The following is an 18,928-nucleotide window of genomic DNA, read 5'->3' as shown; positions in this document are numbered from 1 at the left end:
TGATCTTGTCATCTCAAAAGCTGAGCAGAGACAAGGTCTGTCTGTACTCTGATAAGAGATCTCTGGGACATGGCATAAGGTGGGGTTGTCGATTCAAGTAGGAGGTGGTCCTCCCTGAGCTAACGGCCCAGTATGGTGCAGAGGGCACCACGTGACAGAACCAAAGATCTTATAGCATGTGGTCAGACCCCTACATCAGCATCATCCTGTGTAACAAATGCACTCACCTGATGTGGGAGAGCCTGCACCACTGTTTGCTTGCAAGTGACGTTCTTATGCGTAAAGCTTTTCAAATGTCTCAAGCTCTGATGCCACAGAAGGCAGCATATGAACTTGCATCACACAGACAGACCCTGCTCCTCTACCATCACCTCCATCCAGCCTTTCACTTGTGACAAGAAGTGCCCTTATAGAGAGAAGTAACATAGTGCACGTTTCGGGCATTTGCTGCAGTGTACGCAGTCACTGACTTCCCTCTTCCCACCTGGGACAAGATTGACAGCATGTGCTCTACTGTTTAACATCTCCTCTTGGCAAAAAGAAGGCAAAATGGAGGCCAATATATTTCTAGAACAGGTCCCTCCCAGAGACACTGGCTGAGCTGGGAGAAGCAAAGGGCAGTCAGACTGGACTAGGCCCTGGAAACCCCTCCTGTGTGCACCTCCCAGGTGGTCAAAGTCATGAATTCTGACACATTCTCCTTGATTCAATTTCTCCACGTATTACGACTATCACTTTGTCCTCATAACAAACTTGTGGGATGCCAGCTGTTAGCATCCCTGGGTATGAACATAAGCCATACCTGTCATTCCCCTTCAGGAAAGGGCAGCACGAACTGTACTAACTCCACTTCTGGGAGATGCTTCTTAATGCAAGGCAGCCCTGCTCCACTCAGGGCTCACCCCACTGCTTTTTGCAAAGTAAAAAACAGAGCAGAGCGTGGGACCTGGCTGAAGGACTGCAGCATTTCCTCCAGCGAGTGCGGGCTGGGACGACAGCATCATCTAGGGTGTTAGCCTGGCAACTGCCCTGCCCGTTCCCTGCAGTTATCGAGGAAGAGGTCAGAGTCCCTAATGCCTCTCCCCGAGCGGCTCGCGGCTCTCAGACTCGCACCTGCGTTCACAGCAACGGTGGAGCCAGAGGCCCTTCCGGCTGCTGGGCGGCTGAGGGCGAGCAGCCGGCAGGCTCCAGGCGCAGCGCGGGCAGCGGCTCAGGGGCCGGCGCAGCCCCGAGGGCAGCGGGCCCGGGGAGGGCAGCTCCTGCCGCGACGGCGGGGCCGGGCTCCGGGCACAGAAAGGCCCCGGGCCGCGCGGGCCGGCCGCCGCTCCGCCAACTCCCGAGCGCCGCGGCCGGCGTCCCGCCGGGCCGGCAGCGAGCGCCGAGCGCGGCCGGCAGCGCCCCCTGGCGCCGCGCCCCGGCCCCCCGGCAGCAGCCGCTCGCGGTCCCGGCCCTCGGGGCTGCGTCCCGCAGCGCGGTCTCCCTCCCCGGGCCCGGGCGCGGCCGCGGCGCCTCCGCCGCAGCCCCCGGCCCGCTGCCGCGCTGCCGGCCCCCAGGACGCGGCTCCCGCAGCTCCGCCGCCTGCCCGCGCGCCTCTGCCCAGACCTGCGGCCCCCTGCTAACCCCCCCGAGAGGAGGACCACAACTAAGGCGGGAATGCATTTGCCAACTCAGTCGCCGGAGCATCTTCCCCAGCGTCAGCCTGTCCGTGGCTGCGAGCTAATTTCCCTGTGACTAAGGTCTCCTCCCTCAAACCAGTGCCCTAGAGTCAGTCTGCCTCTGATCCACCCTCATCAGAGACCAGCACTTTAGGAAGATATCAGAGCACATTTACAGAAAAAAGTTGCAGAACATTTCAAACTCTCTCCCCTATTGCTTTCAAGCAAGGAAATCAAAGGAAAATGCCATGCTTTGTTCCATGGGGGAGCAGCGCTAAAGGTGAGCAGCAAACCCAGCAGAACCACTCGTTTGAATCATCCGCCAACTCAACTTTGAAGTGGTTTGAAAAATCTCGGAGGAGGGGCAGAGATCTGAGTTCAGCTCTTTTGCTACAACTTCACAGAATTTAAGGACGTGGGGGGTAAAAGTTTGCCCTTCCCCCACCAGAAAAATAGTTTCTCTGTTCAGTGAGAACTCAAAGTCAGGACACGCAGTAAGCACAACTGATTTCAAGCAGCTGAGCAGTGCAATGGACTGGCAGCTGCCTGAATCTCAGCCACACTGAAGGTATGTCTCCCTCCCTCCGTGCTTACACGCTGCCTTACCTGCGTACGTGCACTGGCTCTCCCTACCAAGAAACTTCTGCTGGCCAGCAGGGCAGTCCTCATGTTACACAGACAACATACCAGCACCTTCAGTTACAGACAGGATCCTTACTCACATAGCTCACTTGGGCAGAAATAAGTGCTGGGTTTTAACCCTAGCTCTGAGAGAGATTTGGGGTTTTGACAAGTCGTCTGACCTTTATTTGTTGAACATGGCTAATAATCATCAAGTATTTCTACTGTGTCCTAAAGTCATGAGGAGGCCACAAATAAGTTACGACAGGAGCAGCATCTACCTGCGTTACATACGGAGACACACCCAGACATCGACAAGTTTAACCGGGAACCCTGACACAGTTCCAGGTCCACTGTTGATGGAACGATCTCTGAAGTGTCTTGGTCTTCTCTCTGCCTTATATTTCCTTTCCCTCTGCCCACCTGCACTTCCCCTTTCCCTCTCTTTAATAGAAAGGACTGTTCTTACCCAGGCCCACACAAATCCTGGGAGCTTCTTCTACATTATACTCATAGCATCAGCCACAGGGCCACTAAGCAGTGCCAACACAGCAGGAGCGACCCTGTGTGAAGACAAGCCAGGCAGCTACAATACATCCTATACTAGGAAGATGGGGAAAAATACTAATTAATTGGAAACTAATCTCTATTCTAGCATAGAGACCATTCTGTGGGATGCAATACACATTTGACTGGCATTATCTGTATCCACAGGCCCTGAGCCTCCACTGTCTTTGCTTCTATACATACACCACCACATAAGCAAGCCCACCCCTCATGGAATGCCAAGACAAGAGATGATACAGCCACACCACCACAGACAAGCAGGATGTTACTCTACACACATCCAAAGCTTTTAGGGATCATGGAATACGAGTCATCCCCCACAAGCTAGAAGATCAGGGGAATTATAGCAGAAGCAGCACTCTGCAGCTAAAACCAGAGCATCACCAGCCCTCCCAAAGTCGAGCTGGGCCAACAGCTAGATGAAGGGCAACTGACCAGAGTTGAGCCTGAGTGAAAATAAGGAATCCTAGCTGTTCTCAACATAACATCTCACACCACAAGTGTGCTTCCCTTCAGATTGCTAACTCCCTGCAGCTCCAGAGCTGCCTTGAACACCTCATTGCTACTGAAGCTGCTTGGATGTGCAAATACCCAGCAGATTACACCCTCCTGTAAGATGCAGACCTGCCATGCTGATCTGAGTGTCTTTGAATTCTTACATTAGCCATTACCATTTATACCTGCAACTGAAGCAACATTCCCCCCAAAGTCATATTTCTACAAAGTAGGAGCATCTCTGTCCCTGAACACTGAGTCAAATTTAAGTTCTTTGTCACATTACTAAAGGCAGCCCTTGATCCTCAACCGATGCCTCTCCTTCTATGGCTTCCATGATAGCCACACAGCATCTAAATGATTAACCAGAGACTCAGAGGTCAGACTTGAATGACAACACGGGGCTGGAAGCTAAGTTATAGAGCTCCCCTACGTCTGAAGGGGAGAGCGAGCTGGGATACATCTTCTAGAAACAACAGCAGTTCTAGTTTCTCTGGCTTTCCTAGAAGACCTCGCACAGCACGTTTGCACACGCACGCACACATACACGCGCACACACACTCAGCAGGTCTGCACACAGTGTGTGCGCACAGTGTGTTTGCGCAYGCACAGCAGGTTTGTGTGCATGTGCACACCCAGCATGTTTGTGCGCGCACAGCAGGTTTGCACGCATGTGCACAGACAGCATGCCTGTGTGCACACAGCAGGTTTGCATGCATGTACACACCCAGCAGGTTTGCACGCGCACAGCAGGTTTGTGCACACATGCACAAAATGTTTGTGCGCACGCGCACAGACAACAGTTTGCGCACACACAGCATGTTTGCGCGCACACACAGCATGTTTGCGCACATGCACACAGACAGCATGTTTGTGCAGACAGCGCGTTTGCGTGTGCACAGACATCAGGTTTGCACACACACAGCATGTTTGCATGCATGTGCACAGACAGCATGTTTGCACGCACACGCACACACCCCCATAAGGGTGGTTTAAGACATCTCCACCTTATGTGCACACCCAGCAATGCACATGCAGGAGTCAGGCACCCTGAAAAGCAACTGAGCACACTCACAGTCATGTCTAGAATCAGGAATGTCTTTTCTGTTGATTTGCAAACAAGAAGTCTTAATTTAAAAAACACCAGAAGATGGGAAATGGGCCCAGAAAGGTCACAGACTCCAGCTTTTGTAAAGGGCTCCCATGCTAAGAGATCAACGACTTGTTGATGGCAATAGTTTCTTAGGATCTCTATATGCTCCTGAGACTGAGTTCTCTGGGGAAGGGATTGCAACAAATTCAAATTTGGATGGATTTAGGTGAATTTGCAGACACCTTGCATTAACTGTGTTATTCTCTGCTGTATGCGGACTTGAGTGTGGGGAGAAGGACATCCAGCACAGACTATAAACTACACTTCTCCAACTCTGGGATCAAAGGAAACACACCTACATCATTCTTAGCTTGAACTTGGCCATAAGCACCATAGACACTTATTTGACAGCTAAAAGCAGCCTCTAACTCAGGAATCACTGCATTCCTTTCAGAGCAATACCAAGAATCTCAGAGACGCAAAAAGAGACAAAAAAAGAGAGGAAGAGTTACACTCAGGGTGCTAAGATATGAGTCTAGTTCCCTTGCATCCTGAACCTCAGCAAGATTCACACTACTTAGTCACACATCATCCCCTAAGGTTCACAGGGAGAGAACACCTGGTGCACCCCTTCCCTTGATACTGGTGGAAATACAGCCCAGTCTGGATCCTACTTTGTATCTGTCCCGCTAGAATCCACTATGCATGACATATTCAGACATAGCAATTACTACTGCCTGTTTCTCCTGCATGCACTATACTTCATTTGCTGGAAATGTTAGCAGTAATGTGCAGTTACCTAAAAAACATAAAAGACCCTGTTGCTTGCAAAGGGCAAGGCAAGGAGAACTGCACCTGCCCCCACACCCAATCTGCAATCTCAAAAAGCCTCCCTGGAGTTCTCAGGGTTACAGAAGTGTGGTGGGAGCTGGTCAGACTGCTTTTCATCCCATCAGCTGGATTTTGTGCAGATAGTGTCACCGAAATCGGGAGAAAAACTCCTTAACACCAATGTAGTATTAAGAAGCAGGCATTCTCTTTATTACGGCGCCGGGTGCACGGGGGATAGCTCCACCCAACGTGCACACCGTGTGTCGCATCATTTAAAGTTTATATTGTTCTATCACATACATATGCATTAAATTTCCAGGAATGATTATACATATTCTTGGTAACAATAGGACTGACCTGAGAAGAGCTGGCTTTGAAGAATCCAGGTGTCCTGAGCCAAGACACCTCCAGCTTGTTGCCTCTCTACAGTAGTCTCATTCATGATGCAGATGCTGGCTACTTTGACCTTCTGCACATTCTCTGGAGGAACGAAGTCAGCAGGTTCTCTTCTGCTTCTGAGACTAGAGCTAGAGGGCGATCAGAAAAACAGAGATGACCTTAGGAGGGAAGCATGTTAAACAATAGGGGATAAGGATTCAGCACTCCTAGACCTCACTTGCCACAGATTCACTCTGTTGATCTGATCAAGATCCATCTCACCCTGGGAAAGCAGGGCTAGTAAGATGGAACTCAGGGATTGTAAACTTTGACCCAGAATACAAAGTATACAAACTGAAGGGATTCAGAACGTGAAATGGCCAGAAGCAAAATAAGGCCTATTAGCTTTTTCTTAAACTTAAGGGAAAGGTCTGTGGTTGCAACTGTTTATATGTAAAACATTCTTAGGTTCTGAGCTGGAAATATAACGCTTCTGTTCCCAGTCCTGCTAGTTTCTTTGCATAGACTGGGCCATAGGTTTCAYTTCTATGCTTTACTCACTCTGTTTGTACTATAAAAGTGTCTTAAACGTCTACCAGTAAGAAGTAAACATTATCACAAGGGGGAATGCTTTTCATCCCTACAGCAGAAGCTGGAAGCTTTAACAAGCTCTTTTCACATCTTTTTTTGTCAGGGTCCAAGTACAGCGGCTCAGAGCTTCTCGGGGTGGAAAGCTATGCATCTCCTCTTCCCCAGTGTTACTTACCAGTTTCACAGACCAGCCACCCTCCCCTGCGGGCACTGAAACCTTGTGGAAGATGGGAGGAAGGGAACTCTAATTAGCTGCAGCCAGTAGCTGCTAGAAGCTCTTGGAAGAGCTGGGGCTGTTTCTCACCTCCTTTATTACTCCACACTAGCTTGCGACTGGCCAGCCCCCACCCAGCTCAGGAGGAACTGGTTCTGAACGAGCTTCAGGTGAATTCACAACCTCTCTGGGGATACATGAAGTATCAGCTCATACAGCCTCTTGCGGCCAAGCTACACTCTCCCAGTCATCTTCTTGCAGCTCTGCTAGATGTGGGGGTGACACCTGGAAAGCAGTACACAGAACTATTACAGTACTTTCCATGGACAAACCTCCCCTCAAAGTATTCTTCTGCCTTTTTTTTTTCACATTACAACCTCATAYGGTGCCCTGCTTGCTTTTAGAAAGTCATGCCTGGCTGAAGAACAAGCAGGTCAAGATACTTTATCCATGCAAGGTCTAGCTGTCTCAGGACCACCCCTCCACAAATGCTCATGTTGTTCTAAGATTATTAATGCAACTACGTCCAGTCTAGCACTTTTACACGAGCTTACTGTAGAAGTAGCAAAGGTTATAGGGATAGGTGAGGCATTAATTGAGGGTGCATACAGATAATTATGAGCTTAATGAATTACTAGGCCTCAGATGATGCATATTAATTTGTGCTGCATAAGAGCTTAACTTCAAACAGAAAGGAAAGCAACGTTGTGGTACTGAGAGCAGGTCAAGTGACTTGTGGTAAATTATTATACTGTAGTAGTTGAATTGTTTGCTACATATCCCAAGCCAAATACTAGACTCCAATTCCAGACAGGGAAAAAGGATTTTGATTTGGGCTCTTTCAAACTTTTTGAAGAAGCCAACCAACCAACCACATCTTGCTTACACCTCAAGAATCTGACAGAGAGTGCATCTCTTTTAAAGACTGCGCTTCCTCAGGGAAGGGTGGAAAAAGCTATCTGGCTGCATCCTTCTGCATTTAGCAGAAGCCAAGCCACATTGGCTTGGTACTTACCAAACGCCTAATAAAAACGAAGCAAAACTTAATACAGTACAAAATTGCAGGTCTGCTTTTACTGAAGAGGCAAAAACAAGTGTGGAAGATCCTTCTCTGCCCTTTGCTGGTTACCTTTTCAAGAGAAGACTGGTTTCATCTTTGACTCACTGTTCGACAGCTCATCTCAAAAGATGCAAAAACTCAAAGAAGGAAAATAGTGTCAGTAAACAGTGCAGGAACATTTGGCCCAAAACACTGTACTTCAAACCCGCAGTTGAGAAAAGCAGCTTACCGTTTTTTCTTTCATGACCAAGCAAAAAATCAACTGGAAGCCAAGCCTGTGGTGTAAGGTTCACCAAATTCATTTTTAAGCTGAGAAATTCCCAACATTCTTACACCAACATTATGGCATAATCTTTTTCATCAAGTGCAAAAAACCCAGCCTCTTTCTCTCACCTTGCTACAGACTGGCAGCAAATCATACTATACAGCTCTGAGCATAACCAGTATGTTTCTACAAAACGGTCAACATACGTAAGGCACCTGAAATCTTCTTTCCTGCTGGTACTAAGCCAAGGCTTTGATTTTTCCCTGTAGTTACTGATTTCCTCTACCCCACCTATCTCCCACACCCCCTCAGCTGTAGACTTAGGATGAGTGGGTGACTAGGATGGTGATGAGATTGTATTAATACCACCCTCTAATGACATAAGCCACATTGTTTCCTTCATAATACCTGGGACAGGTTAGGCAGGGGCTGTGTGTGAAAAGCAATTTAGGAATGAGTAGAATTTAGATCGTGTCCTCAAGCTGCACAAAAAGTTTGGAGGAGACCCACTATAAGAGCACACCAAATACCTGCTTAATCTGGCTCCATTTCCCCAATTGCATTACCTCCTCTGTACTTTGGCTAGGCGAATCTAAAGTAGCTTCCTGTCTTAAACACTGTTGCCTCTAAACAGCTGGCACAGCGCACATTTACGTTGCATTGTGCAGACACAGATCCAAAGAAAATGTACGTTGCACACACCATCCATGCAGAGTGGAGCAAGCAAGAGTCACAAAGTGAACAGAAAACTATCTGTTCAACTCCACCTCCGCAACCCCCTTGGGCAGGCAAGCAGGGAGAGAGAGCTCCCTAGTACCTGCAAGCTGATCCCAAGCACTACCTTTATCCCTCAGAGATCATTCCTGCCTCCACATGCATTTGGGTTCTCAGACCATAGCAGTCCACTGAAGATCCTAGATAATACAGTGATTTAACCAGAAACAGAGGGAAAAAGAAAAGAAAAGTTAGGCTTAATTAGCACAGGAATGGAATGGATCATTTAACAAGACTTTAAATTAAATGAACAGAAAASAAAGCCTAGAAGGTGACACCTATTTTACTCCCAATCACCTTGCCTGCYCCATCAGTATTGACCATTTAGTCACTGGAAGGTTCTTTAATAGGTATTACATGTGTGAAACAGAGACCAGCCCTCACTCAGCTGGGTTATATCCTTTTTAAAAAAATATGAAATCAAGGCACTAGGCATACAGAGCACTTCAAGCTGGTAGGATCCTGTGTCACCCTCACAGATCTCACTGTGTTCAACACCTGGAAGTTACTTTGCAATTACAAGGAAAATGTACTTGAGTTTTCAAAACAAATCATTTTGGGAAAACTTGCATTTAAAAAACGGTCTTGAAGACTGGGATATGGCAGAAGAGTTCAAACTCACCACCACCACTGAATGGTTTCTCCAAGGTAAGGCCCTCAGAAGGATTCATTGACTTGACTTTCTTTTAAAAACATTGCTGTCTCCAAAACTCAGGTGAAAAATATCAAATCTAATATTCAGTAAATTCTAGTCTAGAACCTAATGAAAACCCCATTTTATTTCGCTATATGTTTACACCCAATCAAATCGAACAAGAAATTTCTTTTTTGTAATTTTGTATAAGGCATGCAGCTTACAGAAAATGCATTGGGACAAAAATATAGATTTATATGAGATTAGTTTACTGGAACAACTTCTAGAGAGAGTTGCAGAAGTGCTGGTGTGGAATAACCTGGCAATACTGACTGGGGCTGCAGCTGGTAGTGAAACAAGTCTTATCCCTGGAAAGAGTGTTTAACTCAATGGCAAACACGAAAATCATTTTTTTTCCTAAGTCTTCTCAGCAGTTATTCCTATGGCTTTCTGCTTTAGTCATTTCAATTTTAAATCACTCTGGTGATGAAAAGACATGGTAACAATCCCAAGCAGTCTGAGAGCTACAATACTACCTGACCTGCAGCACTTGCATCTTCCCCTGCGCATACTCAGAACAGCATCTCTCTTAACAACCCAGACTCTTCCCTTTAGCTGCAGTCCAAGAGTCTAGCCGTTATGCCCATATTTAAGGCCCCCTCTGCTGAGGCCCAAACAAAGGACGGAAATTTTGGTGTGTGTAGCCCAGACCCTGGTCACTCATTAAGCCAAAATGAATCATTTCCCAATCCAAATTCTGCACATCGCACATCTTGGGGGGAAAAAATAGGATCTAAATGCTCCTTTTGGGGAGGAGGGGGAGAAGAGTATCTAAATGTCCCTAACTCACCACATCGCCTCTGGACTCCCACTGTCTACCAGCTACTGATGAGAACCTGAGCCATCACACGCTGAAGTGGCAAGCTCACCACCTGGCACACAGGCACCCAATCCTTGGGGAACCACCTGAGGCTAATGGTAAGTTTGGGGCCTGGTATTACCTACAGAGGCCGGTGGTGTTTTAGGGTATGTCATGGGAAAAGGGCTTTTCTTTAGCTAGCCAGAGAGTCTGTGTCCAGACTGGAATTTTTCTAAGCTTCAAGTTCACCCCTCTTTTTAGGACAACTATATGATAATTACGTAGTTGTACCTGTAGACACACTTCCCTCCAAATACTACTTTTTCAGTAGAAAAGCTTGGGAAAGGACTAAACGGAGCAATTCACACACTTCTGACTCATCTCACTACAGAGAAAAGAGAAAGTAAAATTTCAGAGCTGAGCACAGTTGTTCGCGCTGGATCTAGTGGTGTGAGAACACCCAGATATGCACACTGTAAGCAAAACAGGAAATAAAATGCTGTTTAGAGGGATGAGAAGGCAAGTTAGGGACCTTCGACTCTGGATCTGCATTCCATTAGACTTTCCCCAGCCTGTTTCCAGACAGCAGGGTCCTGTCTATTGCAATGGTCCTCAGCTAGTACCAGTGGAGTGACATTTTTTCTTCTCCTTAGAACCCGATGCGCAGCCCCATCTGTGGATGTGGGTAAACCCCAGTCTGGCCTGCCCCATCACAGGAAAACCCGGCATAGACTCCGCAGGATCTGACAGTCCAGTGCCCTCCTCAGCCACTGCTGCTACAGAAGCTTCCTCTACAAACACATCCTCGGACTATTCTAACCTGGACTGTTCCGAGGAGGATGTGCTATCATCCTCCAGCGAGGCTGAGAAGGTACAAAAGGGAACTGCTTGGGAAGTCCTGGGTTTCATATTAGCTCACTGATCCTGCAAGAAATCTGAGTTGACTCTTGCTCAGCTGTTCTGTGAGCAGTTGCCTCCTATTATAGCAGGGGTCAGTCACTGCACAGAACTGTCTGATGAATAGGCTGAGGATACAAAGTGCTGGAACTGAGGCTGGAATTTTCCCCAACAGAAGAACAAGGACAGCACAGCAATAGCACAGTGAGGTTCCTTAATTTAGCCCTCGCGTGGCAGGTTACTTTTTAGTTGCCGACTCACGACTAGGCCTCTTGGCTGAGACTATCAGATACAAATTCCTTTGGGAAAGCACCGTTACTCCACTAACAAAAGGATTGAGATCTGCCCAGCTCATTAGACACAGCCCACCACACCCAGCCTCCCCCAAAGAGAACAGCTTATCCCAATCCCTCATTCCACAAAGGGCTAATACAAYCCCTTCCCTTTTGCTCTTGCTCTTTCTAGCTTGAGGATGAAGATGCCTCATGTGTGGACATCCCTTTTCCTCAAAAGATGCTGGAAACTCCCAAACTCAAGGCGATGCCAGTGCTTCAGGAAGCAAAAGTCTCCAGACCTCAGACCAAGAAGCCCAAAAGCACCAGGCAGGCGAGCAACAAAATCACGGGAGGCTGGCCACGCCCCCCCCTTAACTACTGCATTCTCATCACCCTGGCCCTGGGCAACAGTGCAGATGGCAGTCTGACTGTACAGCAGATCTACCAATTCACACGGTACCCACTGTTCTCCCAACTCTTAGTGTCGGACTGTGGGAAGCGAGAGGACGCGGGGTACAAAAGTATCTTACCTTTCATTGAGGAGCAGGGATATGGCAGTCAGGACTTCTGTTCTGTTCTCAGCTCTGCCTTTGGCTCAAGATGCCACTGAGAAAACTGCTTCCCCTCTATTCCTACTAGGAAATATGTACAGATTGTAAACACGCAGGGAGTGAGACCTGGAATTTTACCTCTTTCTTACTGTCCTTAGAAAAATGAAGAGCTGCTCTGCTCAGCTGCTCCAGACAGCCTACAACCACAGGGATCAGGGAGGAACCTTTCTTTCATCTCTCACTCAGATATAATGCATCCTATTACTTATTGCAGCCTCCAAGTTCTCTGCGCTTCAGCTCAGTACAAATCTTTTCTCTCTGCAGGCAACACTTCCCCTTTTTTCAAACAGCCCCAGATAGCTGGAAAAACACTATCCGACACAACCTGTGCTTCAGCAGCAGCTTTGAGAAAACCACTCGCTTTGTGTGTGGTGAGGGAAACCGCAAGTTACGGCTGTGGAAACTAACCCCAGAAGGACGCAAAAAGTTTCATGAGGAAGCACAGGCTCTGCCCAAAGAGGCTCTCAACTTGGTGCGCCAAAGCATGAGTGAACCAGGTATGTTTCAGAAGGCAGGAGCCCTGCTCTGATCAGTGCAAACTGCAGAGCAAGTCAGACTTTACAAGATTCCCATAGCAAGAGGGATGYAGATCTTGTGTGTATGGTAGAAGTCAAGGAGAGCCATGTAGAGAGGGCTAAGCTGAACGCCTGATAGAGATGACTGCCCAGAACAGAGGCCTTACCTTTGGGCCTTATTGGCCTTTACCTCTATTTAAGTAAAGGGATAACTAAGTTGCTGTGTCCCATCCATGCCCATGAGCAATGTGGGCACTACCATTTGCTTTCTCTGAAGAGCAGCCTTTTCTCTGTTTGGAAGGGAAAGTGACAGGAGGGCACTGCACTCTGTTCAGGCACAATTCTATTCTTTTCACATGTGGAGAAAACGTTTTCTGTTCACCTTGAGGAAAACCGTACTGGTTGCTCCTCAGAACTGAGGAGCTGTTGCAGGATATCACTGGGCGCTTCTCCCAAGCTGGGAAACAAGCTCAAGCACAAGGCTCCCAGACAGTATTATTTGTGAGCACAGCAGGCATCCAAGCCAGCACGCAGTCATCACATGCTGCCGAACATTTAGGCCTATGAGATTGTACTAGATGCTTAAAGATACTTGCAGAGATACCCACACAAGGGGGGCTTAGCCTCCAGACCACCAAAGAATTGTTCTCTAATTAAACAAACTAGGCTAAATTAAAACATAGAGCCTTAATCCCAGTATTGCTTTGCTCAGCAATACGATACCTATCAGCTTAATACTGATTAAGGTTTAGGCTATAGCACCAGTGCCTGAGCAGTCATTACGGTCCACAAAGCTACCACAACTTCCTCTCTCTCTCTCTCTCTCTCTTTTTGCAGAACTCATGAGGTCTCTGTTTGGTCTATGATTCCTTCTCGCTCCCTGCTTCTGAAACATGTACCATATGTTTCCAAATCAAGCTTATTCTCTCAGGTGCTGCCACAGGTGGCTTCCAAAGAACTGCACTAGCTAGTGTGAGGACTAGCTGTGAATGAGAACACTAGTGATTCCAATCCCTGGCAGAACTGGGTTGCTAGGAGCTTATGGAGCTTATTTTCTTCTGCTTAATGCTAGCTAAGCCAGAGTAGAGTTGAGTTCTATACCCTGTCAATAGTCTGCTCTAGGAAGACTTACCTGTGAGAATCCTTTGGATTGCATCTACAAAGACTTTTTTTGTCTCTCAGCAGAAAACCTGGTATGAATGAAAAATAATGTAGGCTTCTTATTTCACTAGAGACAACTGAAAGGATGCCCACCCCACAAAATGCTGGTTGCCAAATGTAACTTATTCCTCTTGGAGGAACAATATTGCACCTAGCCTCAAACTTGGGGCCTTTAAACCAATAGCTATTTCTTACCGCTGTCAGGCAGTATGTTCCTTGATGCTTCAGAAAAGGTTCTTTGTGAAAAAAAAATTAGGATAGGACAAATCCTTCTGAGCTTGTATTATTTTTTCCCCTTTTTTTTGGATGTTTTTGTACTCAACTTAGAAATGAAAGCACTGAAAGCTGAATTATTGAGTCATTGTTCTTTGTACTGTACTGTGGATCACTGAGCAGGAAGGTGGAGCTAGAACTAGACTCCAAGCAGTCTACATCAGAAAACTTCAACTGCACTACTTTGTTTAGCAAAACTTAAGTTCCAGCTCCTTGTGCCTCTACATACATTCATGCAGGTCTTTCCAAAAAAAAAAAAAAAAAGTTTTATATTGTAGCAAAGCTAGGAAATAAAGATGATCTTACAAGAGAAACTTGTTCCTGCTTTCCTGTTTCACAAAGGCAYACATCAAAAAACAACTGGCAGAAAAGTTCCCTGTCCCTTCTTCAGATGAAATTCAGATTCCTCCTTGACTTGGGACCATCACAATAGTATGCCTTCTTCCACAAGGATGTAGCGTACACAAGACCACTCTCACATACACCCTTCCATTCTGACACACCACATTCATCACATCTCGTATTTCTAGGAGGTTTTTTTGTCCTCTAAAGAGGGCAGATGTCATGCCCGTTCATTACCAAGAAGCTAAACACAGCCTAGCTGCATCTCACTGCAGCTTTGCTTCTTCGTTACAGCAATGGTTTTATGCTAACATTCTCAGATGTTTCCTACAAATGTTTTCTACAAAAATGCTTAATGTGATCTCAGCTGTTAGCTGAAAAAAAATTGTGGTAATCATCTGTTTAAAGAAAAAGCTGGCTGTAGGTCACACTATACTTCCAGTTCTAGCTTTTTAAATACTTCAGTTTATTCAAAAGATTGTTTCATTTAGGTATGTCTGCTATGTTTACAAGCATGACAAACACTAGTCCATTATAATAAGATCTAGCTTTTGAGCCATGTTTAGAGGATTAATTAGGTAGGAATATGAAGAAATCATATAGAGAAAGAATTTAGCTCTTTACTGACAGTTCAAGGTCCTTGGGAGGCCTGGTCACAAACAACAAGTGTTGACTCCTCTATCACCACTGCACAAATCACTTCCCAGCAGGGGCAGTCCTACCACACGTAGAGAGTGTGAAATTGTTACCTGACAAAAAGTAGTGCGCTCCCTCATCCCCTCCTTGGAGGGTCATGTTTGCAGTCTGCTATGAGCATCATGACACCAGTACTCAAATGTAGAAGCAGGGARGAAAACAAAGACCAATCTCATTTCCTTCAGTAAGGCGATTCTTCGCTCCAAACTCATCAGCACCATCACATGCATCTCACATTGCAGGGGACACACCGACACAAAGCACCAGCCACACCTGTAACGTTCAGTCCTCCACACATGCTGTTGTCTCTTGTAATTTTCCTCCAGTCCAGAGGACTAAACTACAGGAGAAAGTTGATCCATTATCTAACAAAGGCTCTCAGTCTACAGGTCAAAAGCCATGCAGAGGATGCGTTAGCTGGCTGAGTGAGAAGAGTCACTACCACACAGACATTATTCCAAGCTGCTACACTTGTTTGCCCAGCTGTAAAAGCAGCAGGCAAGGATCCACATAAAAACTGGTGGACAGGTTGCTTTGCAAGGCGCTTGGCATCCCTCCACACAGCAATGCTCAATTAGGGGAAATCAGTGAGTACTACAGAGTGCCAGGAGAGAGTTATCTTGGAGAGGCAAGGACATGACAAAAAAAAAGAAAAGAAGAAAATGAGAGCTTGCTGTTGTGTTACTGACTTACTTGTTTCTCCAGCAAGAGGCAAGCAGATCAGGTCCCCAGGCCAGAAGTCAGGCAGGTAGCAGGTGTCTAGTGTTCAAGAAGAATAGATTTCTGGTACCTTCTTCCCGGCTTCTGCAACAGTCGCTTGAGGTGAAGCAGGATCAGTCCAGTTATCTACAGTAGTGTGTCAACAGCTGCCACATTTCCCCAGCTGTAGAGCAGGAGCCAGGGCATCCTGCTGACACGGGACAAACAACAGGCATAGTCCTGGTGCAAGTCCTGAAGCTCACTGCTGAATTGTATACTAAACCTGAAGTACACCAAGAGGATGACAGGAGACAGTATATCCAAATCTACTAGGCAGAGTAGGCTAGCTATACCCTTAAGTTCAGAAAAACTGAACTAGCTGTGCACAGGCTGAAAATACACCGGAAAAAGAGATCCCTTTGTAAATGCCCTATAGGTCTGCTATTGTCTGCTCAAAAGATAGCATACAGCTAAATGGACAATAGGTCTGATGTGAGTATGACACTTCATAAATCCTCTCTCACCCACAAGGCTAAGAATCCAGGCTTTGTAGCAGCTCCTGGCTGTGCCAGAAGTAACCTGTGTTTGGCCAGACAACTCATTTCACGCGAGTGCCATACCTCTGAAACTGAGGATCACGTTCCTTTATGTGAAGGGTAAGGGATTTAGCATTACCAGTAAGCACATTCTGGATGGAAGGAACTAAAGAAGGATATAAGATTACATTTTTCAAGAACAGCACAAAGGCAGGAAACAAAAGCTCAGGGTTATTTTAAGAAGCTGAATTTTAATAGATGACTGGCAAGTTCACAGTATGACACAAGCTGTACAAAGCATTAGTAAGAAGCCTACAAGAGTATAAAAGAACAGCCAATATGTTAAAAGTTATTTGATCCCTAGGCTCAAGCCTAAAAGCATGCAGTAGAATGGTAGCTTCCCTCTCTAGCAGAGGGCAGACAAACCACTGTGCAGGGTGGGTCTACACAGCTGGGCACTAATTTCATCTGACTGATTTAAAAAGCCAGAGGGGAATAGTTGCCAGTCCCATGTGTAAAGTCTGCACAAGCAAGACCAGATTTCAGGTGAACTGTTTTTGAAGATGTGGCCTCACTAGATGGCAGCACTGAGTTAATCAAGTTACTTTCATAAACTTGGCACTGAAGTTTAGATATTCTCCTTCAGTCAAGCCAGACTAAGACTGTGAGCATCCTCTGCTCTTACGAAATTTGACAAAAAGCTTAGATCGCTGTAGAGCTGTCTGTGGCCAGGCAGGAGAATGAAGGAGTCAGACCATGATACCAGGCAGACTGTACCAAAAGGAAGTTAAGTGCGAGGTCAGCATGTGTCAGAGATATAAGGAGTGCCTTCAGATGGTGTTCTAACAAATAAAGTTACAGACAGGCTAGACGAAGATGGCGTTTGCCACATGGATTTCTTGACCTGCCTCTTGGCATCAAATGCCAGGCTAAATGCTGCTGCTGCTGTGGCTGACTTCTCAGAAAAGATGTGGGGTGGGCATTAAAGGCATCACGTTCCACAGACGGTCACAGAACAAACGGTCCTAATGCTGCCAGAACAAGAGGAAGGGTGTTATCTGCCCTGGGACCAGTCTGCTACTCTGCACTTGTAACAAAAAAAAAAAATATTGATAAATTGGAGAGTCCAGTGTAGAACCACTAAAAATAGTTAAGGTGCTAGAGCACATGAGGTACAAGAGGCTGAGAAACCTGGGGTTGTTCAGCCTGGAGAAAAGGCAGCTTTGGAGGGATCTAATTGCTGTCTCCAACCATCTACTGGGGGAGCTACAGAGAAAATAGAGCCACACTTTTCAAGTACACAGCAGAAGTACAAGAAGCAATGATTTCAAACTGCAGCAAGTGAAATTCCAAACAGATATAGGAAAAAGACATAGATTTGTCTGTGACTCTCAAATCGGAACATCCTGCAGTGAGAGACTGACCAGGCTGGGATTTAGCCACATCCAAAAGACTACATATTAGATTCTCTGGAAGGTGGAAGATCCTCACTTCAGTGAAGCTGCGACTTGCCTAGCAGTCATTTAAAAGTCCTCATTATCAGGAGGACTTTTCCATTATCTCACACACTGTTCGGTCCAATGTTTTCAGAATATGTTGCTACCATGAGAAACAGAAGGTTTTCCTAATCAAAAGTATCAGGATCCACAGAGTGGACACCACAGAGAAATGAACACATGTAACCCTAATACTCTAGTTCATGYAGGAGCATGGTGAAAGCCCAGTAGCCTGTACGCGGCTCAGTAAGATCCCTCCACTGCTCATACCTGTAAACATTGACAGAGATGACAAGCTAACTGGGCATGCAATATTCTGTGGAAAGGCCTGCTACTATTTCTAGCTCCAGGCAAGGTCAACTCACCATCTTGCTCCTTGACTCAAGAAGCCAGAGAATGTCTTGTGCAAGAAGGCTTCTCCACTCATCTACAGACTGCTGGCATGAGGTATTTACCAAGATCTCATTCTGGACACAGACCGGAAGGAAGAAGAGGAAAAAAGGCATCAAACTTCATTGGCTACAACTCTAGACTTACCCACCAGATCTCTGCAAGCATTGTAAGCTTGTGAGATTACCACCAGGTAGCAACCCTGCTCTGAAACAGCTGTGATAAGCTCTCTGCCAAAGACCGTGCTTTACAGAAAGCCTGCAATACCTCAGAGACACACTGCTGTGCTTCAAAGAGAACATTATGGCTATTTGTGCAACATCAGAAGCAAAACGTGCAGTGGCTCACTTGTGAGCCTATTCCTTACAGTTATTCAGCAATCCCAATCCTTCCTCAAGGAAGATGGCATCAGAAGAGTCACCTAGGCTGAACTTCACTCCATGCCACTCCCACACATCCTGTCAGCCCCCTCCTTCCTCTATCATTTTAGCCTATGTTAAATCTGTTGAAATGCGCACGTGCCAACTGAGTCTCCAGAACCACACACCAGAGCTGAGAGTTTGGTACAGAGCGGAAGCAAGTTCCTACAGAACTAATGGTCTCTGAAGACAGAAAGCAAGGTTTTCCTATCTGATGAGCAAGCCCTCACAAGCCAACACCTACTCTCAGCTCCACCCTGCTCAGGCCTCTCCGCAGCAGTGCCTGCACAGAGGCGGTGGCAGGCGGGGGAGAGGGAAAGCCATGGCCAGGCACCGGTGATGGAAAAGGTTCTCTCTAAACAGACAGGGCAGCCACACACGCTCAGGCAGCACCCAGGGAAACAGGCCTTTGGAGGGCACGAGGAGCCTCGGCTGCGGCACACCAAGAGCGGCCAGCAGGCCTGCGCTGGCCTTGCCCTGCCGCCCCCCCGGCCCTGGCGGAGAGCCGCCCTCAGGCACCCCAGCTCCACCCGGGGCACCAGGCCCTCTCGCCCCGGCCACCCCCGCCCCACGGGCCCTGC

At 47.0% G+C, this 18,928-nt stretch overlaps 2 protein-coding genes and 1 long non-coding RNA gene across 3 annotated transcripts in view; 1 reads left to right on the top strand and 2 right to left on the bottom strand.

Annotated features, from left to right (window-relative positions):
• The window catches only part of BCL9L (B cell CLL/lymphoma 9 like), a 93,926-nt gene extending 88,252 nt beyond the window's left edge, over positions 1–5,674 (bottom strand). The window contains exon 1 of the mRNA XM_026057954.1: positions 5,620–5,674. The gene's annotated coding sequence lies outside the window, so the exon portion shown is untranslated. The remainder of the gene's footprint in view (positions 1–5,619) is intronic.
• Positions 5,675–9,071: 3,397 nt separating this feature from the next.
• Positions 9,072–12,349, top strand: FOXR1 (forkhead box R1). Its single transcript, XM_026057906.1, has 5 exons — positions 9,072–9,216; positions 10,061–10,156; positions 10,754–10,950; positions 11,400–11,665; positions 12,085–12,349. The coding sequence occupies exons 1-5, from the start codon at positions 9,072–9,074 to the stop codon at positions 12,347–12,349; spliced, it is 969 nt and encodes a 322-aa protein (XP_025913691.1).
• Positions 12,350–14,879: 2,530 nt separating this feature from the next.
• On the bottom strand, positions 14,880–18,266 carry LOC112962081. The gene is made up of 3 exons (XR_003252196.1): positions 17,904–18,266; positions 15,501–15,714; positions 14,880–15,147 (listed from the first exon to the last, which is right to left on the bottom strand). It is a non-coding gene; the product is annotated as an uncharacterized LOC112962081 (long non-coding RNA).
• Between the last annotated feature and the right edge of the window lie 662 nt (positions 18,267–18,928).

The sequence above is a fragment of the Apteryx rowi genome, unplaced genomic scaffold (assembly GCF_003343035.1).
Source record: "Apteryx rowi isolate R43461 unplaced genomic scaffold, aptRow1 scaffold_141, whole genome shotgun sequence".
NCBI lineage: Eukaryota > Metazoa > Chordata > Aves > Apterygiformes > Apterygidae > Apteryx > Apteryx rowi.
Note: the sequence above shows the minus strand (reverse complement) of the source record. Positions and strands in the feature narration are given on the sequence as shown.